Source organism: Drosophila sulfurigaster, chromosome 3 (assembly GCF_023558435.1).
Source record: "Drosophila sulfurigaster albostrigata strain 15112-1811.04 chromosome 3, ASM2355843v2, whole genome shotgun sequence".
Taxonomy (NCBI): Eukaryota; Metazoa; Arthropoda; class Insecta; order Diptera; family Drosophilidae; genus Drosophila; species Drosophila sulfurigaster.
The window spans coordinates 29,892,473-29,912,012 of NC_084883.1; the positions used below are offsets into that span (position 1 = coordinate 29,892,473).

Below are 19,540 nucleotides of genomic sequence, written 5' to 3' on the forward strand. Positions count from 1 at the left end.
TGAATCGAAAAGTTATACACACATCTATTGCCAACAGTGAGGTACAGCGTCATCTATTGTTGCTGCTTGTTTGTTTTATATTTTCTTAATTTTCTAAGTTCGCAACTACGTGTGAGCTTAAATTAATTCTGTTCGAGGAGTTTAACTTTGCTGCCACCACAACAATTATTAATATGAGTCGCATATTTTGCTGCAGCTTCGATTTTAATATAAAGTTGCGTAGAATCGATTAAAGATCAATTTGTGCGACTATAATCGACAGCTGTGTGCTGCTTGATCCGAAGCAAGTTACTCGAACTTTCACTTGTTCCCGGCTTCAATGGCAAGTTTGGCGCCTTCAAGTATGCAGCATTAATTGTGGCACGGCCATGCGGCAAAATGGTGAAACTGAAGAAGAAAAAAAACAGGAAAATTAATAAGCGCAACACGTGCAGCGGTTTTGCCGCAAAGTGTAATACAGAAAAGCGTCTGCTTGTTGTTCGCCCAGCAGCAAGACAAGCAAGTCCATGGATGGATGGATGGATGAAGCGATGGACGGTGGGTTGTGTGTGGTGGAGGGGGAGCGAGTCTGGACATGGGGCATGGCCAAAGTTTGTTGAGCAAACGGCTTTGAAGTCTAATAGGATTAGCCTTGCCAGTTCAGTCGCCGCCCACAACTTAGTGGGCGTGTTTGTATGGCGCAAATAAACGGCAGACGCTATATACAACTATGTTGTGTATGTGTGTGTGTGCGTGTGTTGGAGGCTAACCAGAAATCACATTGGTATAAATAATATTAAATAATGCAAGGCAAATATTTAGCGAGCAAATTGCAACAAGAAGCTACAGCATTTATTATTGCAGTACAAAATGTAGATTATATAGTTGAGTATACGAGTATATATATGTATGAGGTATATGCTGGGGTAAATGGAAATGATTCGCTTATGGGGTTGTCAACACGGTTAACCGACCAGCTTGTCGTTGAACCTAATCGTCAAATCGGTCTTGGCCATGTTCGAGAAGGCGCCAACGAAGTCAGTGAGATTATCATTGGGCAGACGCCTATCGAATGGGAAGCCCATGGTGCGCGCATCGGGATACAGTTTATCCTTGAGACCGCAGAACGAATACGCAGTGCTGCAGGCATCATTGGGAGTGCTGCGTAAACACATTTTCGATTAATAATTTGAAATGTGGCCTCGCATTGCGATGGCGACTCACTTGGTTGGCTGTGCTACCGCTTCGCTGGCATAGTCCGAGAACATCACAAACAGATCGAAGAGCATGCCTTCGGGCTTGCCCTTGGGCAGCAGCAGATGCTGTGGCCAGCCGCAGCCGCAGAAACGGAAGCGAGCCAGCTCATCGGCTGCAGTTGGCTGATAGTTGACACCAACAGCACGGAACGAACGCTCGAAGGGAATGGCCACCGATGACTGGGTCGACTCACGACGCACCGTATTCTCACCAGGCATCACTGCGAAAACAGTTTGTGATTAACTAGTAAGAAGAGCTAAACATTTACCAGCTTACGCTCGGCAGTAAACTTGTCCATTTCAATGGCCATGAGACGTTGCTCCTCAAGACGCAGCGGCTGATTGCGTTCATCGGTCTTGGGACAGATGAAAATGCGGCAGGTTGCCGTACGTCTAGCTCCAGAGTTCGTAACGTTGAACGTGTAAGTCCAAGGTGCGTTCTGCAAATGTCTGAAATTAGCTCCAATTGTGTCATCCTCAACTGGGCCAAAGTCCAGACCAGCGGCCAGATTGGCAGTCGAACGCTGCCAATAGGTCAACAGCGTATTGGGACGAGCGGGACCAGCGCCAATCTTGGCCTCCACATAGGTCACATTGATACCATTGAAGCTGAGCTCATCGTTGGTATAGACGGGCAGCAATGCCTTGTGCTTGTTGAACACGTTGTCGATGAAGCCGTGCCATCTGTAGAAGATAGGATCACGCATAGCTGTCGTCACATCACCCATGACGCCAAAGTCCTCCAAGTGGCGTGCATCAGGATCGTGGGCAAACGAGATGATGTTGTGTCCCTGGTTGTGCAAATTGCCATAGTACTGCATGTTGACGGAGAGAGATGGCGCCGCCTCAACCAGATTGCCTAGAATATCGATGCCACGCTTCTCGTCCAGTGGAATTCGAGTACCTTTGGTCTGGAGACGGAGTCATGTATAAAGTTAATGTGTTGGCAGACAAACAAAAATGAACTGCGTACAAGTGTTATTCAGTTCGTTTTTTGATCAGTTGTTCTTAAAAAAATAAAGATCGTCAAAAAACGAATTGAATATTATCGAAAATGAACTATAAACAAAGTTCAACGATAATCGGAGTCGAACGCTGAGCCAACGAATCGAATGAACTAGCTCACTCATGAAATAACTTATTCAGTAAATTGAACGATTGGTTTGCTACTCACATCCTCGACAAAGCCCTGATCAATGGCAGCCAAGACACGATCGCGCCAGCGCTCGACATCGGAGATCTCAATGGATCCATCTGGACGATCGACGTCACGGAGCAGCTGATTGGAGATGCGAGCCGGATAGGTGCGATTGTTGACGCTCGACAGGATCTTGGGGAAATAGCCCTCGATGATTTCCTCGCGCAGATTGTTCAGGGGCAGCACACGCTTCAGATTGTTGCAGAAACGCTCAACATTGTAGCGGGCGAGGATCTGATGATGCATGTAGTAGAAGAGTTCGCCACGACGATCCTTGTTGACGACTGTAGCGGGACCGCTGGCCGGATAAACCAAATGCCAATGCCAATGATGACTGTTCACGCCAATATCCTCACGGAAATAGGCCAAACGTTGCTCATCCTCGCGATCGGAAGCCGTGTAATTGTCGGGAATCGTGATCGGTGCACGGTTTCCGTTCTTTTCAACAACGGACGCCTCTTGGCGGGCATCCTGGAAGGCGGATGGCTCAATGAAGTTGCTTGGGAAGACCTGCGAGATGTTGGGAATGGGAACTTCACGTGTATCGGGACGATGGGCCACAGCAACAGCGTAACTGTACTGGAAGAGCACTGGATTCACACGATCCCTGAAATGAAGAAGGGGATGTGAAGCACATGGTTTGAAAAGCTGTGTGTGGTGCACTCACTTGGTGTAGGCAGCCAGGGACACGAATTGCTGTAGATTAGGTGCATCCAAGTACAGCTTGACCAGTTGACTGGCAATTTCCCTGTGCAGAGAGTTGAACAGCGAGAATTGATGCTTCCTGCCCAGCTTGGCAGCGAATTCCAGATTGGGCACTGAGGTCAGCTCACGCAGTGGAATTCTTGTCTGCACATTCTGCGAGAATCGATTGGCCACCTCCTCGGAGTTATTGCGGTAACGATCCGTGTAGAAACTCTCGGGCAGATCAAAGACAGTCTTGCCCTGATCGCGAGTGGTAAACACTGGTTCCAAGGGACGTTGGAAGAGCAATTCCAAGGCTTTTAAATCGGTGTTCATGATGAAGTATTATCGAGTGCTGAGGATACCCTGTAAACTGCTGCTCTGCTCTACTCTTCACGAGGTGTGACGCTGCACTGTGACCATTAACACAAAGCAGTGGCATATTTATACCATTTTTGCTCTAACCACAATTAACAACTTGGCGCTTATCTAGTATTTTGCATTCTCACAAACTTTATTTCACAATTATTTCTAATTTTGGACAAACCACAAGTATTGTTGAATATTTACTTTCAGCATTTCTTGAGAAAGTGCAAGAGTTGTGATAAAAGTACACACAAAAATGTGTGACTACTTGCAACATGCTTATCTCGTATAAGCAGCGCGACTCTTCTATTTTTTCACATGTTACCACAAGTTGATAAGAAATATCGACATTCTAGACACATCTCTTAAAATTAGAAGTGTTTTTGTATTTAAATTCACTATTTTCTGAGATTTCTGTTTCTAATGTTTGAAATAATATAATACTCACCACAAATTACTTACATTTATATTATTTTGAAAATAATTTAAAGTGTATTTATATCATATTTTTTTCTCTCTTATTTCAACAACATTTGGTCTAAAAATATAACGTAGAATAAATTACAATACAAATGTGTACTTTTAAATTTATCTTTTGAAACTTGAAATTTAATTTTCAAAGCTTTATGCGCCTTTTGCTTGAACAGCCATAATTTTCAAGCAAATTTTCTTTAAAATTCAGCATTTTTCTGTGTGTGGGTGTGTGTGTGTGTGTGTGAAAATTCTTTTGCCCAACTCAAGTAACCCATTTCTGAAGGGGATAAATGGGACTGAAATTTATGAATAGCCGCAGGATTAAATGGACAGTACAGTGGGATTATAACGCAAAAATATTATGCTAAGTTGGCTTTTGTTGCGGCTATTTGCGTGGCCCGTGGCAAGCAAATAAATTGGCCCATATGCGAGTCCCTTAAGCTGGCCCAAACTATCTAAGTTTCAATATGTATATGGTGTATGTCTTTGTATTCCTTTTGTTAGTGTGGGGACAAAAGGTGAAGGCAAGTAAGAGGTGGAGAAAAGCGTTTTTGTTTGGACTTTGGCGATTAAAACATTTTTGGGGTGTAAATCAATTTTGTGCCGCTTCGTGACCAAAGAGCCAAAAACTTTGGCCATTGTCAATAATAAATGTAAGTGCTGCAGACTGTGGCCAAGGCGTTCAAATGTGCGCGCATTAATCTGTGAAATTGACAGCAATAACAACAACAACAATAATAACAACAACAACAATAACAACAACAGTTACAACAACCATAACGGCAACTACAACCAGATTATGCAGAGACTCGCTTTGACTTCTCCTCACTAATTTTTTTGCATCGAGTTTTTGGGAGAAATTCAAAAGATGAATTTTCATAAAATATGAAAACGACTTTTCATATCGAACTTTATGCGTTGCTGCTGTCATTATTGTTGTTGTTGTTGGGCTCCGCTGTTATCTGTCAGCTACAGTAATTTTTCATAAATAATATCTGTAAGCTGCTGACAGCATTACAACTAGCATTAATTAATTATAAATATTTGGAAAAAAATCGCAACGCAAACAGAATTTAATTTACAATCTTGAATAAATTCTACACTTTTTCTCTCTCTCTTTTTCGTTTGCTTTCTCTCTTTTGCTTCACAAAGTTACGGCAAAGTTTTTATGACGTTTTTCGACACAACAAAAAGTTTTAAAGTCTTAAAAACATTCAAAGTTTTGTGGCATGTTGATAAAGACAAAAGTGTCTGCCCCTTTTTTATATGCCCCACATGGCAACTCATAAGATCAACGGCTGCAAAGGGTTGCCATAATTACGCCACATCGTTAAGCCGGGGTATCAAGACTGAGGAGGGGACTGTGGGCAAACCGCAAGAATTTTGCGGACAGAGCTTATCAATATTTTGTGAGTTCGCTCGCCGCTCGCAGCAAAAAGCGCAAAAAGCCCATTTATAATGCAGACCTTTTAAAGCTAGTTCCGGGGGAAACTTCAACAGGTTAACAGCATTTTACATTTAATATGCAACGCAAGTAAATGTTGCACGTTGGTCTCTAATGAAGCAGCAATACTCTTGTAATTGCCACATTCATTTGTCTTTACAGTTATAGCTGTCATTAAGTCTGATTAACCCGTTGTTTTTACAGTTTTATACAACAGTTTTATTTGTATTTATTGTGTGAGTTGCTTTAGAAAAGTTCACTTTAATGCACATGTCTATTTTAAGGTTCTGCTTTTGGTGGTACAAGATTATTTGATTTTATTATATTATATAAAAACATTTGTAATAAAAATCAAATAAAACTATCAACTAATATTAATAATTATCACAAAAATAAGTTTTATTATTTATATTTATATTAGTATGTTATGTTATGTTATGTTATGTTGCCAGTGCAGTTAAAATTACCTTTTCTAAACACGAATTCATTATATGTATGATGAGGATATTTAATTTATGTGCCTTTTGAACAAATATGCTTCATTTAAAAACTTTATATATTATGTTTTTATAAATTTTGTTTAATTTCACCTGAAACTATGCTTTTTGCACTAGGGGCAATTAAAAAAGACAAACGAAAATAATTTGTAGAGAAGTTTGTAATGAAGAATAAAAATATTTAGTTGAAAATTCAAGCAGCTCAGAAGTAACTTATATTAATGTTAATTCTTTTCTATAAAAATAAAAAAAGTTTAATGTTCATAACTTTTGTTAGAAGATATTTAGAAATTTCCTGTTAAAGAGAGGCACTTTATAGTTTGTGTGTAATTTGAAAATTTCTGGGAAATCTTTGCATAATTCAAAGGCTTCACTTAGTTAAAGGAATCATTTGGAAGCGCGTCACTTGCAGGGCATTTTGTGGTCAAGTTTACAACATCCGCTTGGGGCATTTAGGTTGCAAACTGTTCTAAATAGACAATTGCTACGCTTAATGGGTTTAATGCTTAATGAAATAATCATATGGCTAATAAAGTGTGGCTATGAAAATTCATAAATTAACTTGGTCAACAAAAGCAGGGGCAAAATTGCTGTCCATGTTATGTGAGCCACAAAGCAATCAAACACAAGACCAATTAGATGTCTCCAAAGGGTTTTGGGGTAAACGGTATTTTGAGTAAGAGTGGCAAGTCACAAACTTGCGGCAAAACTGTTGCAAAATCGATGCTGACAGCAAAGGTTGTTGCAAGTGCGAGTGGCAACAACTGACTAACTAACTAACTAAACTGACAGCTAACTTTAGCAATGTTGTCTGTAATGAGCGGTCACAAGGGAATGTGCCACACACATACACACTCCCACACAGACGCACACTCCCACACATGCACTTACATACATACACCCACATACAAACACGCACTCATACGTATGCAAATCTCAAACGTCTAATTAAAATCCATTCACAGGAGGCACTTGCCTCCGTTTGTGACATGAAGTGCACAAATGGTTAACAGTAACAAATCATTTGGCAAACTGTGTGGCAGCAACATTGTTGCAAGCGAACGCCACGAGTGCTACGTGGCGTCGACGTGGCGCAGAGTGAAAATGTTATTAGTTGCCTGTTGCTGCCTGTTGGCAGTTACCAATTGTCCTTGCTCTTGTTGCACGACTGTCAAATGTCGAAAGCTGGCAACTGTTGCTGCCATGTGGCATGTGGCAACAGTCAGACAGACAATGGCTCAGTTAGCCAGTTAGCGGCTGCAACAATGTGTGTGCGGGTGTGTGTGTGTGTATGTGTGGGTTGTGTTCAGCAAAGGTAATTGAACAACATTTGTTGAATGGCTTGGAACAAATTGCCATAGAGTGAGAAGAGTGAGACATACACACAGTTAGAGCGAGCCAGCAAAAGGGAGAGAAGCGAGAGAATGAGTGACAGTGGGACAGAAAGAGAGATCAAGGTGGCGTGGCTGCTACATCAGGTGCTTTTTCTCTTGGCGCTGTCACAGTCAGACAGTTGGTTGATTTTCTGCAATATTAACTTCAGTGCCAGCTGCTACTCAGCTGTCAACTGTCAGCTAATATTTTAATATTTTAGATACCCTTTAATCAGCAGCAAATGTACGAGAATAAATTATAATTAAGACAAAGATATAATTAACAGCTGACATTTAAAAACACTGGAGATTTGAATTAGACGAAGAGTATTTCTTTTAAAATATATGGCTTAAGTGAGAAAAACTTTTGGAAATTTCTAATAGTCGAATGTAATATTTGCTGTAATACGGTAGAGACTTCAAATAGTTGAAATATTATTTAATGAGCTGTAAGTAAGGAATAACTTTGAAAGTTATTGCCATTATTATGTAAACAATTAATCAGCTTTAAATAAGACATAATTATGAAAGTTGTTATCAAAGCAAGAGATGCCGGCTTTTTTATACAATCACCTAATCCTTAAAGTTTAGGCTGATTAATTGTGTAAGTTTGCAGTCATAAATTGTTAAGGTACTAGATTATTTATTTTTAAATATAAGAGAGTAATTATTTTGCAATTGTATTTAGAGTTGAAGTTTAAAATAATCTTCTAAGGATATTTAGTTGAGCTTTCAAATTTTCTAATTAACTGCAAATAAAAAATAAATGAGAAAGCCAAAATATAAATAAAAGAAAACGCTTTATTTTTATTTAAAAGTTTCGTATTGAAAAATATAATCATAGAAGGAGAAATCTTTATTTTTTTATGGTAATTAATTGTTAACTTTCTCGTCACAAATTTTGGTTATAGTAGTCTATTACATTAACTTAGATATGCATTTCGGATTTAGAATGCAACTGACGGACTTTCTGTCCAAGTTTAGTTGCTTTAACAACTCTTCTTCATCCCTCATTCTTTACTTCTAATCCTTTCTCTTCGCAATGGTTGTGCGCTGTACTCTTGCCACAATTTTACCTTGCAGCATGGGCAACTGACGCCGCATATAGGCAAACTTCAGTCTCACCGGCGTTTCCATGTTCATCGCCGGTATCAGGCTTAGGTCCAAGCGGAAGGCGCGTATGTAGTAAGTTTTGCCCCGTTGAAAAGGACATTGCCGTGGAAAGTTGCTGTAACGATCGAGGATTTCCCTGGACAGACGCATCAGGGGCACTTGGTTCTTATTCGAAAGCAGATGGCAACCATCTACGGTGAGATTAAGCAGCACAAAGTCAACGGGTCGGCGTGGCATGATGATGCCTATGTGAAAGTCAAACTCCTTTAATTCCTCCCGCATTGAGAATTCCATGTGCAGAGTTCGCCGCTTTACGTTCTTGTTGAGACCGCAGTTGTATCTTTCAATGGGATTTTCGCTGTCTTCGCTGCTTTTGCAGCTAAAATTCTCGAACTGCAGCTCAAAGTCGGTCTGTAGTCAACGGAATATGTAAGAACAAAAGAGTAAACATTTTATTACGTATACGCACCTTGGCTCCCACATGGTGTATCCGTAAAAAGTACATAAAAAGTATTAAAGTTAAGCATGTAAATGACTTCTTAAGCATTTCTTGCTGAATTAACAACTACACACATTAAATAAACGAACGCAATTGAATTGAAAATAATATTGATATAATTTGTCTGGTCTCTCAATAATTTCCTGAGGCTTGACTAATGAGCACATGTGAGATTGTTAACTGTTATTGTTGGTCATTAAAAAATAATAACAATGTTAATATATTTTCTATTGCATAATTACATTTTAATGTCTTTTTTCGAGGCATAATTAGTTAGCCAAATGAAAGTTTAGCGCATGTCACAAGTCTAGACAAAAACATTTATTGTGGTTTTAAAACCATGTAATAATTCTGTTGCATAAGTGATGACATTTTAATAATTTGCTGCTCGTTAATATTCAATAATTTCAACAAGACTCATAATTATTCACAACAATTATTCCAAATTCAATCACCCATTAATATGCAGATAAATTGTTGTTCAATTGAACTTTAAATGCGCATACGAAATAATAAATACTAATTGCTTGAATTATCTTTAAATTCGCATTTTGCATTTAAATTAAAGAGCTATATTTACTTTTCCAACTACGTGCATTTCAATGTTAATATTTATCGTTGGGCTTTGCTCATTTTATTCGGGGGCCAACACCGAGGTAAATAACGTTATAAACTAGTAAGCGAGCAACTTCTGATAGAAAGCTCAACAACTGCAGCAGCAGCTGCAGATGCAAAACAAACTCTATTTCATCAGCCTGTGGCAAAAGTGTTTTTTGCTTCAGTGTTTCTCTCTCTTTTTTTTTTTTTTTTCTGTAAACATAGTTGGTGACCTGCCTCGGCCAGGCCAAAGAGATTTAACGCTGTTCAAAGTGAAACCCACATCAATGGCTAATGGCTGCACTTTGTTGGCTAACTAAACATCCGTTAACATTCATAGATCTGGGGCTAGAAAGTGCTCTCTCAATATGCAAACTATGCCCGTGGTGTCCTCTTCACTCTCATCAGCTCTGACGTTCTATTTAAGCGTAATAAGGTCATAAAGGGCAAAGCAAAGAAAAAAAGGGACAAACTCTTGTTTGCCCCGCAGACACTCGTTAAAGGTACAAATCACTGAAAGCAACTATGCAAGTGGCATGTGGCATGCGGCAAATTGTAATAAAATAAATAAAAGACCATGCCAATTTAGTTTCGTGTTACGCGTTGCACACACTTTCCTTCCTGGGTAGCTCAGTTGGTTAATGATATGTTTGACAAGTCATTAATTTTACCTAAGAATGAAAAAAACCAAGCTAAGTTTTAATGTATAAACTACAAAATAAAGAATTTATATGAGAATTTAAATACTATATTCGGTACTGCTTATGGTTTAGTAAATACAATTTTTAATTTTATTTTTTATAAAGAAAATTCAGTTTAAGTTAATTCAAAAAAATGTATTTTAAATTAAAGTTATCCATTTCATAAAATTAAGCTACACTACTACACAATACATAAGTACTAGTATACTGGAAGTTTCAAAATGTATTTTGTATGAAAGGATTTCTGTTATAGTTAATTAAATAATGTTGATGTTATTCTTTTTTCATTTGAGATAGAGCTAAACAAAGTAATTTTATAAAATGCCGTCGGTTACACATACAAAAATATAACTATTTTTTTTTTTAAATGAGCTTGAGATATTATTTAATTGAATAAAGAATTAACAGAAATCTGACTTGCTTGATTGATTAAATATTTAAACATTTCTCTTAAAATATGTACTCATACACATAGGTATATATTATTAAAATACAAATACAAAAGTTTGTGTAAAATAAACTTAGTTTTGGTTTATTGAGTAGTATTTATTTTCACTTGAACACTCCTTACCATACATTTAATTTTGTTATACTATATGTGGAACAAAATATGAAAATTCTATAAAATGTAAAAGTATATTTTCCCGTCGGTTAAGCGCACCAACAAAATTGTTGCTCATTTTTTGCGGCGTCCAGCCAAGTGTGTGAAGTTTCAGCCAAATGTATTATCGCATTTCCGTGCTGCTTTTTATGTTGCACGTGCCGCACACACATGGCCACACACTTATGCACAAATGTAGATATATATGGCAATATATGTATGTGTGTGTGTATGTATGGGATATATAAATTGGAATTAAAAATGCCAGGCGCGTTGCCAGTGTTACAAGGCATTTAAGGCTCCCATTGCCGGACAACCCTCAGCTCTAAAAGCGAATGTCTTCTATTAATGCAGACCGACTCTTGTGTCTCTCTCTCTGAACTGAGAAGAACTGCTGTTGCCGCTGGCTGTGCATGAGTGCATATTTATTTATGCAATCTATTTTAATTTTATTCAATTACTTGACTTCTAAGGCAAAGATACTCGGCGTTGAGAGCGTCGACAGGTGAGCGAAGCGTTTACAGCTGCAAGGGTTTGCTTTAGACTACGTGGTTTTATTAAATGTAAATCCGAATGGTTGGTAACGGACCTTTTAAATGTTTTTAAAGCGATAACGTTAGTCAGAGAACTTTATACTTTTAGTCAGAAATTTGAGCATTGAGTTTATTGAGAATGTTCTATATGTTTTCAAATAGAGAAATAGCGAATAATAATAATACATGTTATTTATGTATTATAGCTAGATAGAAATTTAGATTTATTGTAAATCAAATAATACTTAAGGAAACTACAGTACTATTTTGCTAAACGTTTTCCACTCTATTTTGATTAAGAAATCTATACTTTAATGTCCGTACTTTTATTAAATATATTAAATCTATACAGTTGGTGTAAGAATGTTAAAATTTAAGTGCTTAAAGCAAAAACGTTTGTAAAAATAAGCTTTATATTTTATATTTTTTTTATATATTTCATTATATTGAAGTTTTTGATTTTGTGAAAATATTTCATATTTTAGTTCGAAATTGCGAATTTAATATAAATAATTAAATAGTTCTTTTACCCAAACTACAGTATTACTTCGATGTATTGCATTTTATTTAAAATCAAATTTTTTATCTTCTAGAAATTGCAAATTTCATAAATTGTATTTCTCATATATAGCAAAACTAATTTAGATTTATTGTGAAATAAATAATATTTTACCCGCACTACAGTACTACTTCGCTAAATGTGCTACACTGCATTCTAGTTAAATTTAAAATCCATTTGGATTAGTATTCTATGGTTAGCCAAGTTTTGCTGTATTCCCAAATTGGGTTTCGAAAATTGCACACTGTTTGCTTAATAAACAGAGTGCTCTGTGTTGATATCTGTGTATTTGCTGCTGATCTGTGCACAAGGATATTTCATTTGCAGATTGAAATATTCTTTTTATGCGAAATGCTGCAACAGTGTTTTTTGCTTTTCCGCTTTTGGCCCATAACAAAGTTTTTTGGCCAGCAAAAAAAGGAAGGAAAAAAAGAAATGCAACAAGCATACAGTGTATCCTCTTCAAGCTCCGCAGGAAGAGCACATGAGTAGCAGATGCCGGAGCGAGTGCTCATATCATCAGCCTAATCATGTGGAATAAAGCGGAAACGGAAATTGCACACACACATACACACAAACACACGCAGCTGGCTTGCTGTCAGTTGAGTACCATAAATATGCCCCTGTGTGTGTGTGTGTGGGCAGTTCACATATGTGTGTGTGCATCTATGTTTGGGTGTGTGTGCGTGTGTCTGGGTTAACCAGATTCAAACAAGCATATGCTTGCGGTAGTCCCATTACAGACTCTCATCCTCTCACTCTGACCAGGCCCCGCTTCCCCCTCGGATATGTTGGAAATGAAAATTTTGTGGTTGAATATAACGTTAAATATTTGTGGTGAGGAAAGTTGATAGGCTACGTGTGCATGTGTGTGAGTGTGCGTGTGGGAAGATCTACTAGAATTTCAGTTTGGATTATTAATTAAAATTGCATTTGCAGTCTAACCAAATGTTGCAAGTTTGCGTGCATAATTTGCACCTGACTGCGCCACATGTTTTATATGTACGTACGTACAACAAGCAGGCATCGTGTTACTCTGGCTAAGCAATTACGGTAGGCTTTATTACCACACACGTTATCAGTGCCAAACACATGGCCCATAAGCGCTTATCAGGTTCCTGAACATCGCCCAAATGAGTGTGTGGTATGTGGTTGTCGACAGCACAGACTATAATAAGCAAACTGATGACACTTGCTGCACACGACAGTTGAGATTTGGATAAAGTTCGTGCTTGGCATTTAATTAAAGTATATTATGAGCAATTGTCGATGGGCTTTGATTTGTGACACTAAATGGGTGTTGAGTTAAAGCTATCATATGTAAGTAGTAAATAGTGCCTGCTACTGAGACTATTCGCTATATAATTAAAATACACATAAATTATATAGTAAACATATGGTATGACGATTACATACGCATACATTAACTTCTTCTTTCTTCCAATTATTATTCATTAATTTTTTGAGACTCTATACTCATCAATGAATAATTTAGAGCGACAGGATTACTCTTGATGGAAGCGCTAAGTAAAATGGACTCGTAAAATGATAGGACATTTCACAACTATGTATGTCTCTCACAAATAAGTAATGGTAATATCAATAAAATATGTTTGAGTTCTAATCTTTAGTAATTTTAAAATAAATGCGATTATTTATTATGGAAAATAATACTCTTTTCGGTTAAAAAAAAGTTCGCCAAGCTGCCGACTTTTAAATGATGTGTAGTAAATTCAAAAGTACCAAATGTTTAATGAAACATTTCACGCTAATGGTTAAAAAAAATACCAATCGTTTATACTGATATTGCATTCAATGTTAGTCAAAGGCGTTTTAAGTTTATATTTAATTAACTTTTAATCCATTAGCTTAAAATATTACTTAACAAATGCATATTTCATTAAGCGTGTTCAACGACAAACATTTTGCTTTAAGCTGCCTATCAATGACGCCACATAAAAATATACTTTTTATTACCCGCTTCCTCTCAGTTCTGTTTTTCTTTCTGAGAGCTGCTGCAGCCGTTTCAACTAATGTCATTGGGTCATAACTGATAAGTGAACTGATAAGCATCGCCACATTTAGCTAAACGTCACTCGCTCTGTTGCTTCGCGCTCTCTCTCTCTCTCCCTCTCTTTTTCTGTTGTTATCGCTTTTCGATTTTAACGCCATTTAGTCATTGCTTCCTTTAATAAAAATAATAAAAATAAACGATGCTTTCAGGCGCAACAGCTGTCAGTGTTGCGGTTGCGGTTGCTCGGTTATTGTTGCCCTTCTACAGTTCTTTCCGTACTCCGTACTCTGCACTCTGCTCTGTTCTGGCTTTTGCTCACAATTTACATGTACATGTTGCTGGCACCTGAGTGGTTACTGTTGTTACTCCTGCTCCTGTTCGGCCTTCGCCTTCGCTTTTGCCCCCGCCCCGCCTTCGCATGTCCTTGCTGTGGGTGTTGAGAAAATAAAAATAAAAAACACAACGAAGAAAATTATTAAAAACGTCAGCAAAATTTATGTATTCCACATCGACGTTGGCATATTGTGTTAAAGCGCAGTCGGTTCTAAATGGACTGACCATGTTGTGTGCGGCATTCACAATTTTAGCTTTCGATACCCGAATTTGAAGTGCTTGCAGGTTAGCTACAGTGCATCGAAATCTCAGTTTAAAAAAATAAATTTATGTGTGTCTTTATTTAAAGTATTGTATTACTTTGAATTGTGATCGTATTAGATCTCTAAGATTTTGATTAGTGTTCAGTTAAACTTTCTTTATTCTGTTTATACTTCGAGTGCTAGTATAAAATTTATTGCTTGTCTTTTTGGTTCTTTTATAAAATATTAAAAATTTGTTTATATATATTATATTGCTGTTTATATATATTGTATGTTTTTGTTTTCTCGTAATGATTCTGCTACTTTGTTATGGAGTGTGCTTTAGTTTCTTATTCCTAAATATCGGAATTCTATTATAATCCATTATATTATTTTACTATGTTAAGTTCTTCCTATAATCGTAGTCATTACTTAACTGACACTAAATTGATTCTAAGCGTGGGTTTAATTCCTCTTCAGTATTTTATTTGACTTGTCTTATTTATCGTTCTTTTACGCTCTACGTCAACTTGATGTGGGTAATATTCTCAAGTGGAATTTCTACACCAACTTCGCCCACTTTCATCGCTTGTCTTTTGGTTTGGGTATTCCACGCGCTGGTCATTCGACCGCAACATATTGTATTGCTCTTTCTTTATTTTGCTTTTTTGTAGTTGTATTTGTTGGCCACAAACTGTTGTTAACTAAAGGCCAAAGTGGACGTGTTGTGGTTCTGGGAATACATATTAATTGAATGTTGTGGGTGGCCTGTGGCATATTTATTTGATAAGCAACAAGCAAAGTCAATGCTGCTTAACACCGAGAGTACAATACAAATGCAATCACAACGAAACAATTGTGCAACTCAAATTAATTTGCTCATTTAATTAAAGTATGTGCTACATTTGTCATTTTTCCCATTGTTGTTTCTTTGCAGTTTTTTCGCCTAGCCCCGAGCAGCGCTTCTGTAGGCGCAAAAGGCCGCAACCATTCCTATGCCAGCCCGCAAGGGGCTGTTAGCGCCCCAAAACACATTCCTGGACACAATTGCCACACGCTTCGATGGCACGCGTAAGTTAAAAAGCCGAAAAAAACCCATAAAAAAGAATAAGTGGAAAGAAAAACGGAAGCATCCATTGGGGAAGTGTTGAAGGTTGAAAAAGTTTAACAGACTTATTAAATAAATTGCAACCTAAAGGCATCTAAAGATGCAATCTTTAATTACCTCAGAGAGCAGTAAGAGATCACTTTGTATACGAGTTTATCAAGCTGTGCATGCCACACACTCGAATCGAACTCCTTTCATTTTTTAGTAGGGTATCGTAAAGTGAAAGCTAAACGATATTAATATTTAGCCAATGTTTTATTTATGCGAATTTTATTGAGCTTGACGCTCAGCATAATGGCATATGCATAATCCCCGGCAGCAGCATTTGGGTGGGTCATAAAAAATATCACAGATTAAAGAGCTGGCAAACAAAGGCAGCAAGCAAGCAACGCACTTCTATTCAAGTAGAGGACAGAGAGAACAAGGACAATGCGTGTGTCCCTTTGGTAATCTTCCCTTTGGCACATGGAGTGAAATTAAAACTATTTGTTGTTGTCTTCCGTGTCTGCTGTCTCCTGTTGTCCTGCTGCTGCTGCTGTTAGTCCCTTGTCAATCAGAGCACTGGGAATACACAGAAGGCGTGCTGAGGCGTGGCATGTCGCCTTGGGCTAAAATAAAAGCTCATAAAATGCTTTTCATTTGTCAAGAACACGAGCATTTTTTTTGTACCATTTATTATGTCAAATTTAAATGTCCGCCTTTGTTTGCCAATAAATAAGCGATAATTAGCTAAAAAGATTTTGTGCAAAACAAAAACAATAACTAAATGTAATTAGCTTTTTTATTGTGACATAAATACTACAAATAGCTATGAAATGAACAGCCGAAAAGGCATTAATTTTAACAGTTGCCTGCAAGTGAATTGTCAGTCGGGCCCACAGGCCGTATGATTGTTTTTGCGTTGGTGTTGATAAGTATTCTAGCACATACTTGTATTTACTTTTCCATTTTGGCTATTCAGCACTTTAGCTGAACATGCTGCTCAGTCAAGTATTTAATATGCTGAGCGCGTTTACAGCAAGTGGCATCAAAACTTGGCTTTTAGGTCATCTAACTTTTTAATGGCATCGCATATTACATAAATGCGCACTTAAATTGTTAACGAAACTTTTTGGTTTTATGCAATATACAACATGTGCTTCAAGTTGTCATCTATTTCTCTCTCTGATTTCATGGATGTACTTCAATTGATTATATCATCTGTTGCCGATTGCATTTTGTGTATAATCCTTTATTGAATACACAAAGCACAGCACAAAGCAAAGTCCACAATAGCAAATAGAGTGAGAGGCAGAGAGTGGCTTGTATCTATTCTGAGATACGAGCACTCACAGTTATTCACAAGCTATTCATAGCTGCCATTTATGCCTGCAAATTGTGTGCTTGGCATTATTATTTATGTCATTCGATAGCCACAAAGGATCTTAGCAAGATTTGCAGCCAATTCGCAAATGTTATTTATACACATCACAAATAGCTTGAGGACAAAGCATCAAACTAATTTAAGCTCGTAAACCGCTAATTAAATGTAATGTCCAAAATCATTATTAGCTCGTTAAAGAGCTCTATCAAGTTCGAGGAATACTCATTAAAATCAGCTCAAGTTTTCATAAAATCTCATTGAATTTTCATGCATTTTAATGACGATACCCTGCGGATGACTAGAGGGAAGGGGTATATATTAATATTCTATTAGAAATGTTATTTATGTTCTCTTTGTGGGTATTTCCATGTCGAGCATTGCTTGCAGCAATCCTAGTTTTTTATTTTTGTATTTTTTTCTTGGTATTTGAAGGGAAATGAAACTCTGAAATGTTTTCCATGTAATCTTCTTGCCAGCTTTTTCATGCATTGCGTTTCGCTCACATTTGAATCCTTTTTTTGTTATTCAGTTATTCTTTTTTTTTGTATTGGGTATTCGTTCTGTTTCTGATAGAGAGGGAATCACTCAGAGGAGTCGCAGACGGCGTCATAGTTGCCACTCAATGTTGCATGAATGGCTACAAAAAAAAACTAGCAAAGAATTTCATTTCATTAAATTTCATTCTCATTCTCAGCTCTGAGATACAAAGGAAGCGAAAGAAAGCACGCTCTGAGTATTGGCGGCAAAGTTAATTAAATTTTTGGTTTGTTAAAGTAAAAAAAAAAAATAAAAAACATAACGAAGCTTTCGTCAAGGGACAAGCAACAAAGTACACAATAATAACAAAGTCATAGGTAATATTTTAAGGTCAGCAAGTTAAGCAAGTAGTAGAGAACTCAATGATATATGGCAAGAATTTGTGATGTTTGCTATTGGAAGACGGAAAACAATTGAAACAGCAGGATGTTCGTAAACATTTTCGCAGTCACAGGACAATTGTGAAATTACAGCCGACATTCAAACTGTTTCCCATTTTTCTCACTCTTCTCTCTCTTTACTTTGCAGACTCGAACTTTGTGCTCGGCAATGCGCAGGCAAATGGCAATCCAATTGTTTATTGCTCGGATGGGTTCGTGGATTTGACAGGATATTCACGCGCGCAAATTATGCAAAAGGGTAAGACAATGACGAGGGATGAATTGGGGGCCAAACAAGCTCAACACTTCAATACTCATTTGAATGTATTTGTACAACATTTTATTCAATTGTTTGCCAAAATGAACACAACAACAACAACAACGAATGACGACAATAACAACAACAACAATAACAACAATGGTGATACGCACAGGCTGCTCATGTCATTTCCTTTACGGGCCGGATACAAAGGACGAGCACAAACAGCAAATTGAGAAAAGTCTCTTAAGCAAAATGGAACTAAAGTTGGAAGTTATTTTCTACAAAAAGGAAGGTAAGCCACCAACTCAACTCACAAACTCTTAGTTGATAAATTCAAAACAGCGCCGAAGACAACAAGAAGCAAGAAGTGAAAAGCTGAAAGCAAATTTGTGTTTCAAACATAAGCGTGGCTGGAAAATGCGAGAAATTGTGTAGTAAATTGTTTTTACTTTTAATTAAAAAATTTTCGGAGGGCTGAAACATCGTTTGAGCATTGAGGTAATTTGTGTCTAACAAAGAGGAAATTAAATGCCAACTTCTCTCATTCATTTGTCTAAACAAAAGAAACTTTTGACCACATACGCCAGCTCAACGCATTAGTTGGAAGGGCAAATGACATTAGTTAAATATAATTTCATTTGCGATTTTTATTAAAATGAAACTATGTAGCAATTAAGATTGCAAATAGCAAAGAATGGAATGTGTACGACATGATAATGATAATGCATTATTTTTTACAACTTTCGAAAGTAACAATTCCAATTTCATTTTCTTTTTGAAAAAGCGAAATGTTTTCCCAATTTTTGTTTTGAAAATAGAAATAGGGCAAGATTTAATATTCTAATTAATATTCTACAAATTACATTATCGTAAATAATATATGTAACTATAAGATTTCATTAAAAATATTTTAAATAAGGCTAAAAGGTTCGCAATGTAATTAAAAGATCTAAAAGTAAATGTAATGTAAAACTAATGTAATATTTTATATTTCTTGAACATTTTATCAGAATATTTAAAAGGATATTAAATTAGTAAAAAACAGTGAACGAAATGTTTTAATGTTTGTTTGAGGAAAGACATATTTGAGAAAACTTTATAATACACATTTTTTATTTTTATTCATTTCTTCATACACTTCTAGGCTTTACATTTTAAATCTTTTCAATTTATTACTTCATTATCTTAAATTATTTATATGACTTTCTCTGCTTAATGAAGTTGCGCTGTTCAAAATTAAACCTGAGCTTGAGCTAATATGATATTCAGCTAGTGTCATTGCAGCGAGACACTCGTAAAACTTTGAAGCTGTGGCTTGCCACACGAGCGAAAGTTGCGAAAGGATTATCACAATTGCTGGCCAAATAACAGAAACACGAACAGCAACAACAACAACTATTTGTTACAGCAGCAATAATAAGTGAAAA

The 19,540-nt window shown here is 36.9% G+C and overlaps 3 protein-coding genes across 6 annotated transcripts in view; 1 reads left to right on the top strand and 2 right to left on the bottom strand.

The window, feature by feature from the left end:
* The window catches only part of LOC133841770 (potassium voltage-gated channel subfamily H member 8), a 63,754-nt gene that overhangs the window by 15,139 nt on the left and 29,075 nt on the right, over window positions 1-19,540 (top strand). For all 4 annotated transcript variants that reach the window (XM_062274486.1, XM_062274485.1, XM_062274487.1 and 1 more), the window contains exons 3-5: window positions 15,401-15,534; window positions 18,000-18,110; window positions 18,286-18,405. In XM_062274486.1, the coding sequence (XP_062130470.1) occupies window positions 15,459-15,534; window positions 18,000-18,110; window positions 18,286-18,405 (307 nt within the window). In that variant the 5' untranslated portion in view covers window positions 15,401-15,458. The remainder of the gene's footprint in view (window positions 1-15,400; window positions 15,535-17,999; window positions 18,111-18,285; window positions 18,406-19,540) is intronic.
* Window positions 814-3,528, bottom strand: LOC133841771 (phenoloxidase 2). The gene is made up of 5 exons (XM_062274489.1): window positions 3,101-3,528; window positions 2,410-3,040; window positions 1,513-2,146; window positions 1,204-1,456; window positions 814-1,140 (listed from the first exon to the last, which is right to left on the bottom strand). Exons 1-5 carry the CDS (start codon window positions 3,451-3,453, stop codon window positions 945-947), a joined length of 2,067 nt encoding a protein of 688 aa, XP_062130473.1. The 5' UTR covers window positions 3,454-3,528; the 3' UTR covers window positions 814-944.
* On the bottom strand, window positions 8,295-8,889 carry LOC133840002 (uncharacterized). The gene is made up of 2 exons (XM_062271653.1): window positions 8,854-8,889; window positions 8,295-8,795 (listed from the first exon to the last, which is right to left on the bottom strand). The coding sequence occupies exons 1-2, from the start codon at window positions 8,887-8,889 to the stop codon at window positions 8,295-8,297; spliced, it is 537 nt and encodes a 178-aa protein (XP_062127637.1).

What these genes read in the sequence shown, in the direction of transcription:
- LOC133841771 (XM_062274489.1), bottom strand. Translation starts at nt 3,453, where the DNA reads ATGAACACCGATTTAAAAGCCTTGGAATTGCTCTTCCAACGTCCCTTG. An exon ending in ATCAGGGCTTTGTCGAGGAT is followed by an intron (nt 2,147 to 2,409) that starts GTGAGTAGCAAA and finishes CTCCGTCTCCAG; the next exon opens with ACCAAAGGTACTCGAATTCC. An exon ending in GCGGTAGCACAGCCAACCAA is followed by an intron (nt 1,141 to 1,203) that starts GTGAGTCGCCAT and finishes GTGTTTACGCAG; the next exon opens with CACTCCCAATGATGCCTGCA.
- LOC133840002 (XM_062271653.1), bottom strand. Translation starts at nt 8,889, where the DNA reads ATGTACTTTTTACGGATACACCATGTGGGAGCCAAG. An exon ending in TACACCATGTGGGAGCCAAG is followed by an intron (nt 8,796 to 8,853) that starts GTGCGTATACGT and finishes CGTTGACTACAG; the next exon opens with ACCGACTTTGAGCTGCAGTT.